At 49.8% G+C, this 16,686-nt stretch overlaps 1 protein-coding gene across 1 annotated transcript in view; it reads right to left on the bottom strand.

Annotated features, from left to right (window-relative positions):
• LOC135242392 (tight junction protein ZO-1-like) overlaps positions 1-16,686 on the bottom strand; it is a 115,427-nt gene that overhangs the window by 35,103 nt on the left and 63,638 nt on the right. The window contains 1 exon segment of the mRNA XM_064313433.1: positions 939-995. Within this exon segment, the coding sequence (XP_064169503.1) occupies positions 939-995 (57 nt within the window).

Raw genomic sequence — 16,686 nt, 5'->3', positions numbered from 1 at the left:
CTTTTAGTGCAAACGGCCTATAGGTTGTGGTTCAAGTGGCTCAGTGATTCATAATCCATTGGCCAAATTGCACCATAAGGTGATACCCAAGAACTCATTTCATGACTGACTGAGGATGAAAGAGCAAAAACTAAAATTGTTATTAGGGTGGCTACTAAGGCAGAAACCTTTAATTTCATGACCAAATCAAGGCATGCTTCATTTTATATTCTTTTTTGAGCTTCTTGTCTATGGTGTGAACCTGCACAAAATGTAAACTTGTATGAGTGAGCCATATTGCAAGCTAACAGATGAAGAAAGTAACCTATGTAAAAACCCCATGTTCATTTGTGATTTCATCGTGTTTATTTGTGCTGTCACTACACTCATTTGTGATGTCACTGTGTGAGCAGCACCTCACACAGTGACATGCGTTATACATTTACTCTGCAGAGAAAACAAGTAGAGAGTTCGCTATTCTTGTTAACATGACAGAAAAATCTTCTATAACATATGGCTGAAAATACAGTCACTGACTGTAAAGTGAAGGGATAACTAACACATGAGAAAGCACATCTCCAGTTGAAAGACTTAAGAGATATCTGGGAAAATGTCACATGCATAAGTCCCCTGTCCAATCAGAGCTGTCCTGCGATGAGAGAAGCTAATTAGTCTGATTTCTGGTGGCGACAGTGACATGGCCGCCCTGTTCCACGCTGGCCTCGGGCACCGCGTGCCTGGCTGTGCCACGCTGCGATGCGGTGGCGTCTGCCGGAGGGGCGAGGATCAGAACGCCGCGCTACGCGCTCCCTCTGCCTCCCTCCGGCTCTCCTCACATCTCCTCCTCACACGCTAACGCCACGGCGCTGCATGAACACGCAAACCCCCTGCTGTGCCCCCCAGCAGACGGAGGGGGGCGAGAGGGGGATGGAGGGGAAGAGAGGAGGCGACACACTCACCCTGTGAAGAGTCACTGTGTGCTGTTCCCATATTACAGTCTCCTCCATTGCCGCACTCTGCAGAAACAGAAAACACAAGGAAAACATCATTCCACCATTTCACTTCAGTACTGCCACACAATTAAAATGCATAAAACATTATAGTAATTTACATATTTATTTTATCCAGAAATATTACAAACAAACATTATTATTATTAAGTTAGTAAGTGTGACTTTCATCATGTGGAAAAAACTTAATGTACAGTCTTTTCCATAAACCCTTGCAGGACTCTCAGAACAGAGTGCCCGTGGACAGAAAGCTGTGGACAGACCACAGATAGACCACGGACAGACCACGGACAGACCACACACTGACTGCGGCCCTGCTCGTGAGGGCAGGATGGGTAGAGTGCTCAAACGCATCACGCCACAGAAACAGCGACCGCAGCGCTGCACATACAGAAACTCAAATCCACCGTTTCTCAAAAAAAGTCCTGCTGGTCCTTGAGAGGTTCTGCAAAATACAGGATGCCCAGAGGACACAGGGAGGCTCTCAGTGAAGGGGAACCAGAGCTGCCTGAAGGGTCATCTGTTATCCTTTTTTTAAATAGATACTCAGCTCTCGCGTGCCGCAGTCACAGAGGAACAGATGCCATAGTAGTGCAGCGGCACACAGCCCCAGCAGCATCGCACACTCGCTCCAACTCCTCCCAACATGAAACTCCAAAACCGGGGTACACAGCAGACCCACCCAACCCCAGCAGCATCGCACGCTCGCTCCAACTCCCCCCGAGATGAAACTCCAAAACCAGGGGGCAGACCCAGAAATTGCTCACATTTGAGCGATTTATTTTTAGACAAGAGAGACGTTTGCCCAGAAAAGACGGGCCTCGATATGAAAGGCCGTAAAACAGGATCGAATAAAAGCCCAGGTCTCGTTGACATCTGCACAGCGTAGGCCGGCTCACAGCTGGTCAGGTCACGCAGAGGTCACGCGTGGGTTAAGGATACCCAGGATACCCAGACCGCTTCTGAGCCGCGATGCCAGGCAGAGGCCTCATCGTTCCTCCCGCGATGCCAGGCACAGGATACCCAGACCGCTTCTGAGCCGCGATGCCAGGCACAGGATACCCAGACTGCTTCTGAGCAAACGCGGCTATAAATAGCTCTCACGGCCGACTTCAGCTGCGGTTCAGTTTAGGTGAGTACTGTCAATCCCCATCCCGCCATCCCGCCGCTGTCTCCACACTGAAAGGCCGCACGGCGACTCAACGTGCGGGATCACAAACATTCAGCGGTCCAGACGTCGCCCAGCTCCTTCCATAAAGACAGGGGGTCACTTAAAAAAAAAAAAACCAGCCAAAACACTACAGGGACGCCTACAGGTATGGCGGGGCTGTGCACTGCAGATGCAGAACTCATGAGCAAATGCTCTGCTCGCACTAAGCCCACGGTTACAAAGCACAACAGCAGGGCTCAGACATCTACACCTCTAAGGCATTACGGCAGGATCAACAAACCCAAAATGCAAAACTTCACAGCCCCCAATGTCAGCCTGGTACAATAACCCAGTCCAGTCACGCCCGGCCCCTCTCACCTGGAGCTTAAAATAACAGCCAAGCAGAAAGAGCGGCTCTGAAGATGTTATTCTAACGCGCCGCGACTCCAGACATGACATCATTTACATTTAACGCTACCGCTCGCGCATTCTAATGGCAGTCGTGCTGGTCATTTCATTAAGAGCGCCCCAGCCTTCAGCTCCAGGCTAAGCCAGGAGAATTCAGACACAGCAGCAGCCTACAGAGAGTTTGGCCTGGGTCTGGGTAACAGTGATTAGCAGTCTGTACTTTCTTTCGCTAATTTTCCGGTGACCTGTCCAGACCAGTTGAAGCGTAAGACTGTTCAGAAGCGAGGAGGGCGAGCAGAGAATAATGGCGGAAACGTTATAGCCACTCTCCTCTCTTTTACTAGGGCTGGACCAATGATTCCGGTAATCACAATGAAAATACCATGGGAGTGATTTCCATAGCGATACTGACCTGCAGTTACCCACGCTGTATAAGCATTGCAATATGACATTTGCTCAAGTGTAAAATATTACGGCGTAACGTAACCTGTGCTATAAAATGAGATTATCATCAAGGCTTTTCATTCATAATGCCCACGCCCGACTGCGGGGAGAGAGGGAGAGATTGTTTTACAACAAATTCCTTACCAGCAATTAAAATGAAGCTAAACCTCTGACTCTGGCATTCGACCTCTGACCCCTGCATTCGACCCTCGTATTCCATAGCAATTCAGTTTTAACATTGTCCATTTGTGGGTCTCATTCGCACCGGTGACTCTCATGCCACCCGTGCTGGACGTGCACCGCCCGCGGTCAGCCAGACCAATGAGCAGGCCGAGCTGACCCATTTAGGGTAACCCAACCCCCAGTTACGCGTGTGTATCGAGCTTGGGAAAAGGTCACAGAGGTCCCCTGTACTTATAAGACTTTCTAACGATACAGTGTGGCAGTGAAGGCCGGACCGAGTATGAAAGGCAGTGAGTGTGTGTGTGTGTGTGTGTGCGCCGAGTGTGTGATCCGCGCGTTCTGCCCCACTGAGAGCATCAGATGCTAATCCTGACCAGGCGATCTGTAGCCCAAACTGATGATAACATGAGGGCAACAGTAGAACAATCAGAAGAGTAATCACCATACTCCCTTTCCTTACATATCCCTGCCCTAACACACCAATAATTTCACTCCTCTCTCTGCTCCCCCTCAATCAACTTCCTGTTTTCCTCCTCTCTTAGGTTCTCAAAAACGCCTCACCAAGAACCACATCCTTTAACCCTGGACAGACAGACACAAACACACACACACACCACCCCAGCTGACTGAATAGTGTCAGTTCAGTTTTCCTTAAATGGCTGGGCTCTGAGCAGAAGCGATTGTCTGTGCTCTTCCTGGAATGGTCTGTGCGTTTATCTTTAATGAGACACCTGTACAGAGAAGGGAAGGATCCCTTTATGGCCGCCCAGGATGTGCCAAGTCCCAGCAGGGGTAACCCGGGTAAGAGGAAGGCTGCCTGCAATAATGCGCTGGCCAGGCGACAGCCGAGGCCTCCAGACAAACGGGCGCAGCAGGGGGGAAGGAGGGGGACCCGAAACCTGAAAACGCGCCCCAACGACCGGAAATACCTTCTGCTGCCCAATCAGAAACTTCTGGAGGGCTGGAAGCATCAGAAACACAGGCACAGGCAAGCAAACAAATTCCAGCCCTGCCCTGGAACCGCATGTGGAGTCAAACAGTCTACTGAGGAATGTTTGGTTCACCGTTCCCCTGAACACGCATGTGAACACGCGTGTGGAAAATTATTCCATGAATGAGTGTGAAGCCCTGTCATAGGGGAGGAAGTCACGCCCCTCATTGTTACATCACAACCATCTCTCATCCAGAGAACATGAGCACATGAGATGGAATGAGGCGTGCATTCCCAGTACAGCACAGCTCCGCCCACTCCTCTAAGGCAGGGAGGGGCCAACACACAGCACTTTCTCAGCTTCATTGGTAACTCCGAGAGTAAATGACACACACATTCTACTGAGCAGCCAACGTCATTCTAACGCTTGCTGTCCTGAAGTGTATCATGGGAGGTTTTTCACATTAACGTCATCCAAAATTGACCCCCCTCGTGGAGAGTTTGAAACTCTCACAATTATATAGTTTCACAAGAGTTGTTTGGTAGCAGCACCACGGCGTGGAAACCTTCAGTAAAGCTGGTGTCAGGAGAGCCCCAAGCCAAACCCCAATTTTTAACAAAAGGGGGAGGGGGTGGTGGAATGGGGCAGCGAGGGCCTCGATTTTTTAAAATTTCACTTTTTTTGCCTTTAAACAGACCAAAGATTGTGCCGTAAACAACTGAGAACAGCAAGAGTCACACCCGTCTCACAGCGCTCGGCTGACTGTCTGACAGAGCGTAGTCATTCAAGCGTGAATCTTTGCTCCCCTCCTCTGCTATAATGTCTTGGGGATTATGTCTATAATCCATGTGCATTACCAGAAGTAAACAAACCTGGCCGTGAGCAGGTGATAGTAAACTTCTGCAAAGACCAAACAAAATGAAATACAGCTAGTGTTTATGTATACTGTAGTATCTCATGGAAGATAATGCAGATGTGATTCAGGGGAGATGGCACAATATCATCACCTGAAGAGATAACCATGATCTACAGCAAAAATGATCTTCTATACCTAGCTAGCCAACCATAAAAACATCATCATTTTCTTTTCTATTTAACTAGTCAGCTAGCAAGCAATAGTTTCATTTACTCAATTTACAATCATAATGACTAGCTAATGAATGAATTAAACTTACTGCCCCAGGGGGAATTTGTCTTGCGTACAATGAGTAGGCTACATCATAAAACACAAGAAAAAAAAGATGCTGCACACGACACAAATCTATCACAAAACGCAACCGAGCCTCCTCCCCCCCAACAGAGACCGCAATCCCCCCCCACCCCTGGCCCACCAACAAATTTCTCCAGTACACCCGATGTTAACCCTGGAGTGTAAACAGAGTGTACCTAAAGTTAAAATAAGACTTGTGCAATTCAAACACCTCACTTCAGGAGCTGCTCCTTCAGAGTCAGACGTTCTGAACGTTCATCTCTCGACTATAAAAACCCAGCAAACTTCTGATAAATGGCTTGCAAAAGAATTTATGCTCACACCTTAAGTTGATCTTTGCTGTAAAAAACGTTTATGCAAAATGCTCTGCAGCATTTTGTCAGAATTTACGAATTCTGGGTCCTTTTTACAACCAAATTTGAAAGCCAATAAAAAAACGGTACATGATTCCTGCTGACACAGTACATCTCACAGGTTGTTTTTCAACATATTGTTCTTCAACCACCACCCCCCCAATGCAAAAATACATATTTCTATACCAGTTGCAGCATTTGCTGTGATAAGCCTCTCCCCCTGCAAAGGTCCCCAGAGAGCAGAGAAGGCCCCGGGCTACACATCAAGACTGTGGGCAGGAGCCTGCACAGGGACCCCTGACCCCGATTCTACCAGGACACACCTGAACAAACACTCACCTGCCCTCGTAAGATCAGAGCCGAGGGGGTCTAGCACAGCGGGGGGAACACAAAATTCTCTGGAATGTCCGGTTTTCAAATTATTTGCGGTCCCGACCGGACAATATAAATGTCCGGACTGAATAACTGATTTAAATTTTGCCGCTGGTTTGTAATAAATTCCATCTTCCGTTTTCCCCATTACACTTCTTATTTTATTCTTTTAAATATGGCAACCCAAGCCGAGGGGCCCTTGGAACCTTCTCCCTCTTGCCCATGTCTCTTCAGCCTGAGTTTATGAAGTAGCAGTTACCATGGTGACTTTCCAAATGACCATTTCCCTCCCGTTTCTTTCCTAGACGCACCAAGAGCATGGTGGTCGTGGCCACAGCTCACTTAGGCTATCGGCACGAGAGACCCGCTGACATCACCAACGGCGTTCACTCCGCTGGTGCTGAGCTGGTCGTCTCCAATGAGATCATCCCGTTAATGAATCGCCACAATCTGGGCAGCTGATTAAAAAGAGCTTGGTGTGCGAGCGCCATCGCGGGGCGAGGCAGAGGCTGAACGGGTTTCGCAGAAGATGTTAAACCAAACCGTTAATCCTACGCCATGACGGATCAGGCCTATCGGCCATGGGCAGAACGCAGCCTTGAGGAGGCCGTCTGCACGCAGCCCGTTTAACTGGGCCTGTAATCCCGTTAAGAGGCCTTTTATACTTAAACGAACAACCACACCGCTGTCGAGAGATTGTGCAAACTCAGTCAAGTCTCCTGAACCCTGAAGACTCAAACCGAGAGAGGAAACGCTGGAGAAGATGGATTCCCCTCTCTTAACGCCTTTCCTGCTCAACTGCATGGAAGAGCCATCCATCCTCCAGCCTGTTCAGTTGGGAAACGCTGGGGGTGCTTCCTGCTAACCACACTTCCCTGGTCATGGTTCACCATGCAGGGCAGAGGCGTTCGGCAGCAGGAGGACGGATCGACGGCACGTCCCCTTCCCCCCCCCACAGATGGCTGAGAAGGTGAGCACAGCAGACAGCCGCCGTCCTGCAGGTTGAGGGCGGACTCATCGACTCGCTCCGCGGCTCGGAGTCTGTGCAAGCGAAACGTCGTTAAGAGCGTCGCAGGATTACAGAGCGACCGCGTGCAGAGTTCCGTAGCGCAGTCAAGGCCGAGACTAGATGCACACAGAGGAAAATAAAACAATGTCTCTTCTTTTTGTTTTGTTTTTTCTCCGCACGGAGAAGAACAGGCCACACAAAAGTGCCTTATCCAACGGCCATGCCAAAAACAAAGTCAAACAATGAGGCCATTTATCTGCCAGAGAGATCCATGTATAGATACATTCACATTTATGCTGGCTCGAGCCTCAGCCAGAGAGAGCCTGCGCTGGAACACCGAGAGGCCGGGGGCGGCCGTGGAGAGCACCCAGGGCCTTGATCTCGATCGTTTAAAGGGCGCCTTTGTTTCGGGGAGCTGTCCTCATCCAGCTCGGCCGCTTCAAAGGCCCCTAGAAGACTCCAGAAAGAGGAGGCGCGGCGACGGAAGAGAAACAGCAAGGTGCGAACGGCGGGTTTCAGCGGGCAGAGCCCGGTTACCGAAGCGACGCGAGGCGCGGAACGAAAAACGCTAAACGAAAAAAGGCGCGGCCCTCTCTGTACAGGTGCTCCTCTCAAGCCGTCATCCTGTTCAGATTACACACAACCGAGCCTAGCAGTCTTGAAGCTTTCGCTCATCTGTTAATGGCTTTCAAGCCATCATTACGGTGTCTTTCATATTAATTCATCATTTTGGTGGATGGGTGGTGGCATTTTTCCACTATAATTGATGACTATGCAATTCATTATTCCTTTACTCTGGGAGACAGCGGACCGTCTATAAATGGCTCTCGGTATCTGTAATTAAACTTTTTCTAACTGTAAAAGACCTCGCTAATGATGTGCAATCAGCCAAGCAGCAGGCGCGTGTAAACTGAGAGGCCCTTCTGCGAAATTATCTCCACACTCAACGTGGCCCGAAGCCCCCGAGGCCAGAGAATGGAAGGAGAGAATCCCATTTCAGAAGTTCACAACCCCACCCCCACCCCCCTCACGTCCCTGGCCCTATCCCCACATCCTCACATCCCACCCCCCACCCCGCACATTCCACCCAATACTCCTTACGCTGAAATATCTTTTTAAAAATACATTTGATGGTTTATTTTATCTCCAATGGGCCTGCAATAACAGCTCTAGTAAACAAGGCAAACAAACCGACGAGCTGCAGCAGAGAAAACGTGCCCGTTTCCCCCTCTCAGGGGACAAGTGCCCAGCAAACAGGAAAGAGCTGAAAATGCAGGACGTGAGTGAACCAGTCATCATGTGTGGTGGCTTTTTAGGGTCCTGATTAAGGTACGGACATTGACAGACAATGCTCCTCCCATTAAGTGGACATAAGAGAAGTCCAAGGAAATGCTTGTTTTTTTACACATGCTCTGTCAACTGTCAACTGATGCAAGAAAAAAGTTCAAAGCTAACTTATTTTGAGCTGTTGTCTCAAACTCGTGTAGTCTCTTGTAACAGATTGCATGAAAAGAAAATTGTGGAAATTAAATGACTTTACTTCCTGTACGGCTACCAGGAATTCAAAAAGACAACATCCACTACACGGCATTAAGAACTGCACTTCAGTAGAACTTTGTCATCACAAATTAGGCTACAGCCAGTTCCACTACGTTACAAAATGTAGTGTTAAAAACAAATTAATTGAACAGCTTAACTAATACAGAAGGAAAATCAATGTCCAAGACCAGACCCAACACCAAAGTCCGAAGCAGTTCTGGATCAATGCAATGAAAAGAAACATGGAATACAGAACTGCTGAGCAAACCGTTTAGAGTAGCTGGAACACACATATGCCTCTGGAGCAGAGTTTATTGGTTGCAGAGTAGCCAAAAAAACAACTTAAAACAGCAGCACCTTGCCACAAGCAAACAGTGGGCTAGTCGAGGAAGAGGAAAAAAAACGTCACCGCACTCCACCTCCGGCTACCCGCACACGAGCAGGAGGGAACGGCAGTGACTGATTGCTTCGAAATTTGAAAATGATGTGCCAGAGACCGCTGACAGGCACCAAGAACTCAGAGACGATACCCAAATGCTGACAACACCATATCTGCGCAGGGACATCCCGAGAGTTCAATGACTATTACTACACTCTAATACCTATATACTGCTATTGCAGCAAATCTATACTGGAGCCCGCTAGCAGCCTTAAAGCAACATGCAGCTTCTGCAACTAGCGCCTCAAACACCAGCAAAATACTGTAACCATTAGGCTACGGAAAAAACAAACAGTAAAAGAATGCAATAAATAAATAAAAAAATAACTCAAATGATTCACACTAAGTGTTCCTCTTTTGCTTGTAGCCAAATTTGTGCTTGCACAGGACGGAGCCCCGTCTCCATCAGCCTCAGCCGGGCGGCGAAAGTCAAGCGGCTAAAAATAGAGCAGCGGTACTCACAGCGTCTCATCCCGGCTGATCGGAGAAGCAGAGAGAGCGCGGCGTCTCTCGCGCTCGCACTCGGACCGGCGGACTGCGGAAGGGCTGACCGGCCGTCCCTCACCGCCACGCACGCTGCCTCACAAACCCACACAAACCTGCAGCCCTGACCGCACGACGCTGGAGTAACACGCAGGCTGGGAGTTTGGGGAGCCGAGCTGCTGGAGGAGTACGGAGAGGAGGTGTGATGGGCTCTCTGTGCGCTACGGAATCTTCCCTCCCCTCACTCTCCCCAGCACGTTATTCCGGGGTAATCGCTACAACAGCGCGAGCGAGCCTGTAACTGCCGATAAAAAGCAAGAAGAGCAAGCCGCACTTCTTACACACATGATGACACACTCAAAACGCTTGTGTGTTCCCCCTTAACCATCCCCCCTGAACAGGGAGAAAATAAATTACAATTGGAATCCAACCAATTTAAAGGTCTAACTGCTACAGTGGGGTTCATGAGAAATAATGGCGGCGAGCAAGCAGAGCCCTTCCAAAGGCAGCAAATGGAAAAAATGCGTGTGCGCAGTTCTGAGAGGACGGCATCGCTTCCCGCTTTATCCGTGCGTGGCACAGCCGCTTCCCCCGACGGCACGCCAGGCCCAGTCGCACACAGAAGCTCTGACCGCGTCGGCCATTTAATTCCGCTTATATTGCGCTTAAAGTGATATGAACACCCCCCCCCCACCCCCTTTTCCCCTCCCCCTGCATACAGGGCTCCTCTGTGGCGCTGTCTCCATGTTTAACGACAGATGAAAAGCTGGCTGTGGCACAGTGTTTCCGGATGAGATCATCCGGGCTCCAATCAGGAGGGCATTCAAAACACCTGCGTTTATTATCAAATTAAAATGCACATCTTTAAAGCGCAGCAATGGAAACCGATACAGCATTTTACCTTGAATAACAGCCTTGTGTGCCATTCCACGCATGCACGCACAAACGCACGCACAAACGCATACACACACACACACACACACACACACACACACACACACACACACAAACGCACACATACACCTCTCTCTGAAACAGCCATAAATGCATGCAGGCAGAGGCCCCAAATCCATATTCAGCAGATAAATCATTGGACAGAGAAGAGCAGAGGTCTGTGCAGCAGCTTCGGTTGTGGGACGCGATCAGGCCGAGCTGGCCCTTTCCACCCAGAGCCATTTCTATTCCCCAGGCCCGACACCCTCTCCCACCCCCCTCTCTATCCAGCCTCAACCAGGAAATGTGTACGAGCACCAGGATAGGCAGAGCCAGGTGGGAGGGGGGAGGAGGGAGGCTGGTAACAGCACCCCAGGAGCACAAGCCAAGCTCACGGTCCATCGCCCCTGGCAGTGCCCCTCTACAGCAGGGGCCCGCTGGAGTTGCGCAGGGTTCCTTGGGTTGCCACGGCGCCACAGCATAGCGTGCTCGCTCTCTGCTCCACAGCAGAGTCTCTGCAGGTGCTTCAGGTGCATGATGGGAATGCTATGCCTGGAACCAGCCTCCCGGGTAACAAGCGGTACAGTGAGTTCCGTGTGGAACCCTGCAGGGTATCACTGCAGCACTCTAGAGATGAGACTCCACAAGCGAAGGCAAGAGCAGCTACCGACTAAACAACAGCCATTACATCCGCAATTAACTACAGCTCCCAGCTGCAAATGTACACGACCACAACTCCCGAGAAATGGAATAAACTACAAATGGTCACCTAATAACGGGGGCTTTAAGACCAGAACTGGTCAAACGTTTCCACAGACCTCCTGAAACCTTCATTACAGCAAACCCTTTCCACGTCCATAAAAGAGAGAATTGGGCCTTTTCTTTCCCTCCCCCCCAGCCGTGTGTCTCACAGAACACTGATTTCCAACAGCCAGGAGAGGAGCATCAGCTGAATTAGCCTAACACTCAAAAAACCGCATTTTAAAAAGAAGAATAAGCAATTCTTCGGTATCACAATCTAAAAATTAACGATCAATGTTATAGACACAGAAAATAGGCCCTGTGTAATGATTAAGTCTTCTGTTTCAGTACACAGGAAGCAGATCAGAGCCAATCACAGCCAATCAGAGCCCCATTGCCTACAGTAGCCTGACGCACTGTGACGTAACCATAGCGATCCATTTGTCCTCTAGCAGGATCCCAGAGGAAGGAAGAACTAAGACCACAGCTGCATCCTCTGCTTTTTCCTCACTCACTCACTCACACACACACACACTCACACACACTCACTCACACACTCACTCACTCACTCACTCACTCACTCACTCACTCACTCACTCACTCACTCACTCACACTCACACTCACACACTCACACACTCACACACTCACACACTCACCACCACTCCACTCACACACTCACACTCACACTCACACTCACACTCACACTCACACTCACACACTCTTTTTCTCATAAATGTAGCCTAATCTCTGACTCACTCACACGCACAGCTCAGGAATGTGAGCACTATCACTGACGTGGGGGCAGGTGATGCACTCCCCCCTTGTCATCCCTGACAGAGTGCCCAGGAAACAGGACGTTTCTCAACAGTGAGGACACTCAGCACTGCGGAGAGCGGGGACACAGTCCGCACCCTGTCACCAACACGGCGTGTGACGTGCGGGAGCGTTATCGGGCCGGACGTCCCGCCAGAGCACGACGAACAAGCTTATCAAGGTCAGCACTGACAGTCCGCCTTTCAGAACCGTGAAAGCGGTCCGTCTAATCCACACAGCGCGCTGTCACTCAGACACCGCCGTCACCAGCGAGCACACAACTCCTTCAGCTAGCCGGGGCGTTTCTCAGCCTCTGCGCCTTCAACACGGCAGGGAGACGGTACCGCGTTAACAGACGAGGGAATTAGGGGGAGAAAAAAAAAAAAAAAAAAACACTATAATCCCAGCACTTGGATTAAACCGTAATCTCCGCCGTGCCTCACGCTCGCCCGAAAGAAGCAGCGACGGGCTGGAAAGGGCCAGCGGAACACATCAGCGGGGCTGGCCCAGGGTGGACCGTTCGCTACCCGCCTCTTCTGAACGGAGGACCCAGGCCCCTGCAAAGCGAAAACGCTCTGCCTCCTCCCGGTCCCAGCCGCAGGAGGGAGGAATTCAGCAGATGCCAGAGATTAATAAAGCGGAGGGCGGGAGCGCTGGGCGCGCTCGCCGCGGTCCGTCTGAGCGCGGCGCTAAGCCCCCCGGCTAGCCGCGTCCGCCCGCGCCGCTAACCCTCCCTTTGATCCCGGCCCGGCTCCGATCCGGCCAATCAATCCGCCACACTGAATAACAAGACCGTACCCCGCCCCCCCCTGCCAAACCCCCACAAGAGCAGGAGAGAAAGAGAAAAGGTGTGTGTGTGTGAGAGAGAGAGACAGAGAGAGCTTAACAGAAGACCAAGACAAATGCTCCTTGGATAAGGCCAGGCCCTGGGGAGGCTCAGTGAGCAGGAAGCCCTGGTGACACACCACTGAACTCAGGCCTCCTGCACAGGGCTGCCCTGGTGACACACCACTGAACTCAGGCCTCCTGCACAGGGCTGCCCTGGTGACACACCACTGAACTCAGGCCTCCTGCACAGGGCTGCCTGCCGAGGTTCGTCTGTCTCACCGCGGCGCTGAACCCAGCAGCACCCTGGGACGGAAGCGCAGGCAGGCCCCAGTGCATGCTGGGACTTGGGGTTAGAGGCTGTTGGCTCAGGCTTCAGTGAGAGCAGGTCTGTCCTCTCCGCCGTCCTGCCAGGTAAGTCCCCACAGAGCGAAAGTGCACGGGCGGTGAGCAGGGATGCCATCTCCGCAATCGCCATCGGTCAAAATCTCCACCAACACGCCAACCGCAAGATTAATGGGCGGTACTTTTCAAACCGCCTTCCCAGTACTGGCAAACCAGAGCAGCCCTTGGTGCACGACTGGCTTTTTAAATGGGGAGCAGTGCATTTGGCTGCATAGAGACGGGCTTCCACAAGGCACTGCAAGTAACAAATGCACACATGATGAACCAATACACACATAACTAACAAATACAAACGGAAAATGAAACGGACGCCCGTTCACTTCAGTAAGCTGAAAGCTGGAGTCTCTAAGCGGAGTGTAAATGTTATCCCTTAAATGATATCCCTTACTTCTCATCTATGTAAAACTGCAACATGGTGCCCCAAGTCTCATTACCAGTCTACACACTGTAAGCATGTCTACTATTCTACCTGACATACGCTACAGGCACGACAGTAATATAAATCAGAGAACAAAAAACAAAAGCATTTCACTCCTCTACAAAACATTCAGGAAACCACTTCATCATACATAATTAAGTCAGAGTCAATACCATCTTTCATCTGATTGACAAAGGAATTTGCAGAAATAATGCAGGATGAAATGTTCTCCAATAAATCAAGAATAATCAGAGACCATCATCATCATTATCATCACTATCAAAACCATAGACTTACATTAAAAAAAAAAAAAAACAGAATTACACTAATCTGGTGCTCAGCTGATAATTTACATAAAGCCATTAGTCAAGGTAACAGATAATTTATTGGTTATATGGTTACCAAATCTTTGACATACATTAATGTACTCTGGGCTCCTACTCAGATAAACTTAAATATAATGAGCACATTTTATTATGAAATAGACTCAGTCTTTCATACAAGTGATAAATGAAGAACTGATATTAAAAAGACAGCTCTTCCGTGCAGTTTAAAACTTCTAAATTTAATTGGTGCAATAACCTCCCAAAGTTTGATTAAGGACTGTATTAAAATGTAGTCTATTGTCATTTTCATTGGCTGTTCAAAACTAAAGGGAAATGAGGACAGAAAGTAAGCAGGCATAATCTTTAAGGACACCAGTCAGAAAACAAACTAACCGGTAGTTTTAACAGGTTTGTCAACCCAGCCAGCTTCCTCATCTAAAAGCAAAAGATAGCCTAATCATTCCAACAAAAAGATTGCCAAATGTTTTACAGGTCTGACCAGTTAAAGGTGCATGCTTCGGATGGGACTACAGGAGAAAGTGGATTAGAAAGGTAGCATAAAGCGCACTCGCGTTGTACAACAAAGATATTAAAGGAATGCGCATTTCCAATCATTAGTACTTGGCTGGTCCCGGGGTGAAATATTTGAATAATCACACCTCCCCGCAGGACTATGCGAAACTCCTGCTCTTCCTCTGTAAATAATGACTCACTGCAGAGATCAGCATTTGCTCACACTTTCCCAGAGGCAAGGAAATTAGTAATGGCAGAGCACTGTGTTACTCATGACTCCCAGCTCTCCTTCATGAATACTGAAGAGTAGGACCAAGCACGAGGCAAGAATTTCTGCTTTTTTTTTCTTAATTAAGAAGCACACAATTCTTTTCTTAATTAAGAAGCACACAATTACCAATGCAAGGAACTGATTAGGAATCACATGGTCAAACACACAAATATCATTCCCAGTAAGGCAGCCATCTTTCATTAGTCTATACTAGATCCATATTTATACCATGTCTTTGAAAAAAAAAAAAAAAACTTGAAGTATGTTAGTAAACAGCACTTTTCTGTCTGGTATTTGAACTTGCAACCTCCCTGTCCTCAAGTAGGATCCCAGGCCAGCTGACATTATTATGCCCACATTTCAGACTGCTGTGCTGGGACATTAAACAGCTAAAGAGGCAATATGCTCACTCACACATCCATGGATCAATGGAAATGAACTCAATTTACTCTCAATTATAACTACTATATGCAGAAAACTCTGGATATTTCAACCCTAGTCTGTGCTTTACCCAGTTGCTATTTTTGGAATAAAAAGAAAAGCTACAGTGGCTTTCATCCATCCATCTCAGTGCCAGAGCCAGATGCTTTTGACACGAAAATTGCCATTTCCCCCCCTTTCCAAATGCCGTGCAGTTTGATGCCCAGTACCCCAGACAGGAAAAAAGCCTCACAGAGCAACCCCACCAGCAAAGTCATGACTGCTCGACCAGCAATCAACTCCGAGACGGAACGTCAAGCGCCTGAAGCGTCGCGGCGACAGGAACTCCTACGTCCTCAGAAACTTTTGAAGGATTACTTCTGCGGATAAGCGGCTCGCCAAGCCTGCACTGAGCTCTACAGCCAGCCGGCCAGCAGACGCTATGCTACGAGGCTCCACACAGGCGCTCTGTAGTCCAGGGTGTCTTTCCCACCAACTCCAGTACTTTATAGAGCAACGGTTAATTATCCGATACACGGGTCATGTTGATGTAACACAAGGAAAACAGAAACTCCCAAGAAACTGCTGCCAATTAGACGTTCTCACTGGAAAAGTAGAATGTAGGTAAATACAATAATGACAGCATTTACAAGCCCTCTTTGGAAAGGGAGGGGTTAGGGTTAGGCTCCAAGCCTGATGAAGGCTGAGAAGACCTGAGATTTGCTTGAGATCTACAGTCCTCTACAGCTTTTCTTTTCTTTCTGATTGGGTAAAAAAGCCTTTCCTGTGCTCTGGAAAGCTTTGAGCGGGAGAGACGCCCGGCGTGCCCGTTGCCCGGGTTGCCCGTCAGCAGCGGTGGCCGTTCAGAGCAAGCATCGGCAGGGCGCAGAGAGGTTAGCGACGTTAGCCAGGCACAGGGAGAATCTGGCCTTGCTACATGAGCGTGTGATGTCAGGCCTGGACAGAGCCAATCAGAGCCGGGGGAGTTATCGGCCCCCACGCAGAACAACGCAGAGGCCAGGAATGCGCCGATAAGCAGCTCTCTCGTCTCGTCGAGGCCTGGCTTTCTCTCCGGCCGATAAAAGTGGAAGCAGCGAGCCCTGGGAGAGGAAGTGCAGGGCCGGCCGCGGCCCGGCGGCGGCCGTCCGCGGATAGAGGCCGAGACCGCCGGCCTTTACCGGAGCCGTCACAGGAAGAGCGGAGGCAGAGAGGCGGGACGCGGCGCGCGGCGGTGCCAGGGTGCACGACCGCGCGAAACACAGGCCGGCGTTCCCCAGCAGACCCCAACCAAACGGCCTCTGCAGCACCAGCAGCCGCCGTTCAGCGCATGGGACCAGACAAGGTCAATCCACCAAACGTGCTACTGTCCTGTTCGGCACCTGCTGTCCGGCCTCCTGTATGCACAGGAACGGGGAGAGGGGGGGGAAGAGCAGGCCAGGCAGGGAGGGGCACAGGGGACAGACACCCATCGCACCTCCAGCCATTGTCCCAGAGCGCTGCAGCCTTCACT

The sequence above is a fragment of the Anguilla rostrata genome, chromosome 16, assembly GCF_018555375.3.
Source record: "Anguilla rostrata isolate EN2019 chromosome 16, ASM1855537v3, whole genome shotgun sequence".
NCBI lineage: Eukaryota > Metazoa > Chordata > Actinopteri > Anguilliformes > Anguillidae > Anguilla > Anguilla rostrata.
The sequence above is the reverse complement of the archived record's forward strand: the minus strand, read 5'-3'. Positions and strand labels throughout refer to the sequence as shown.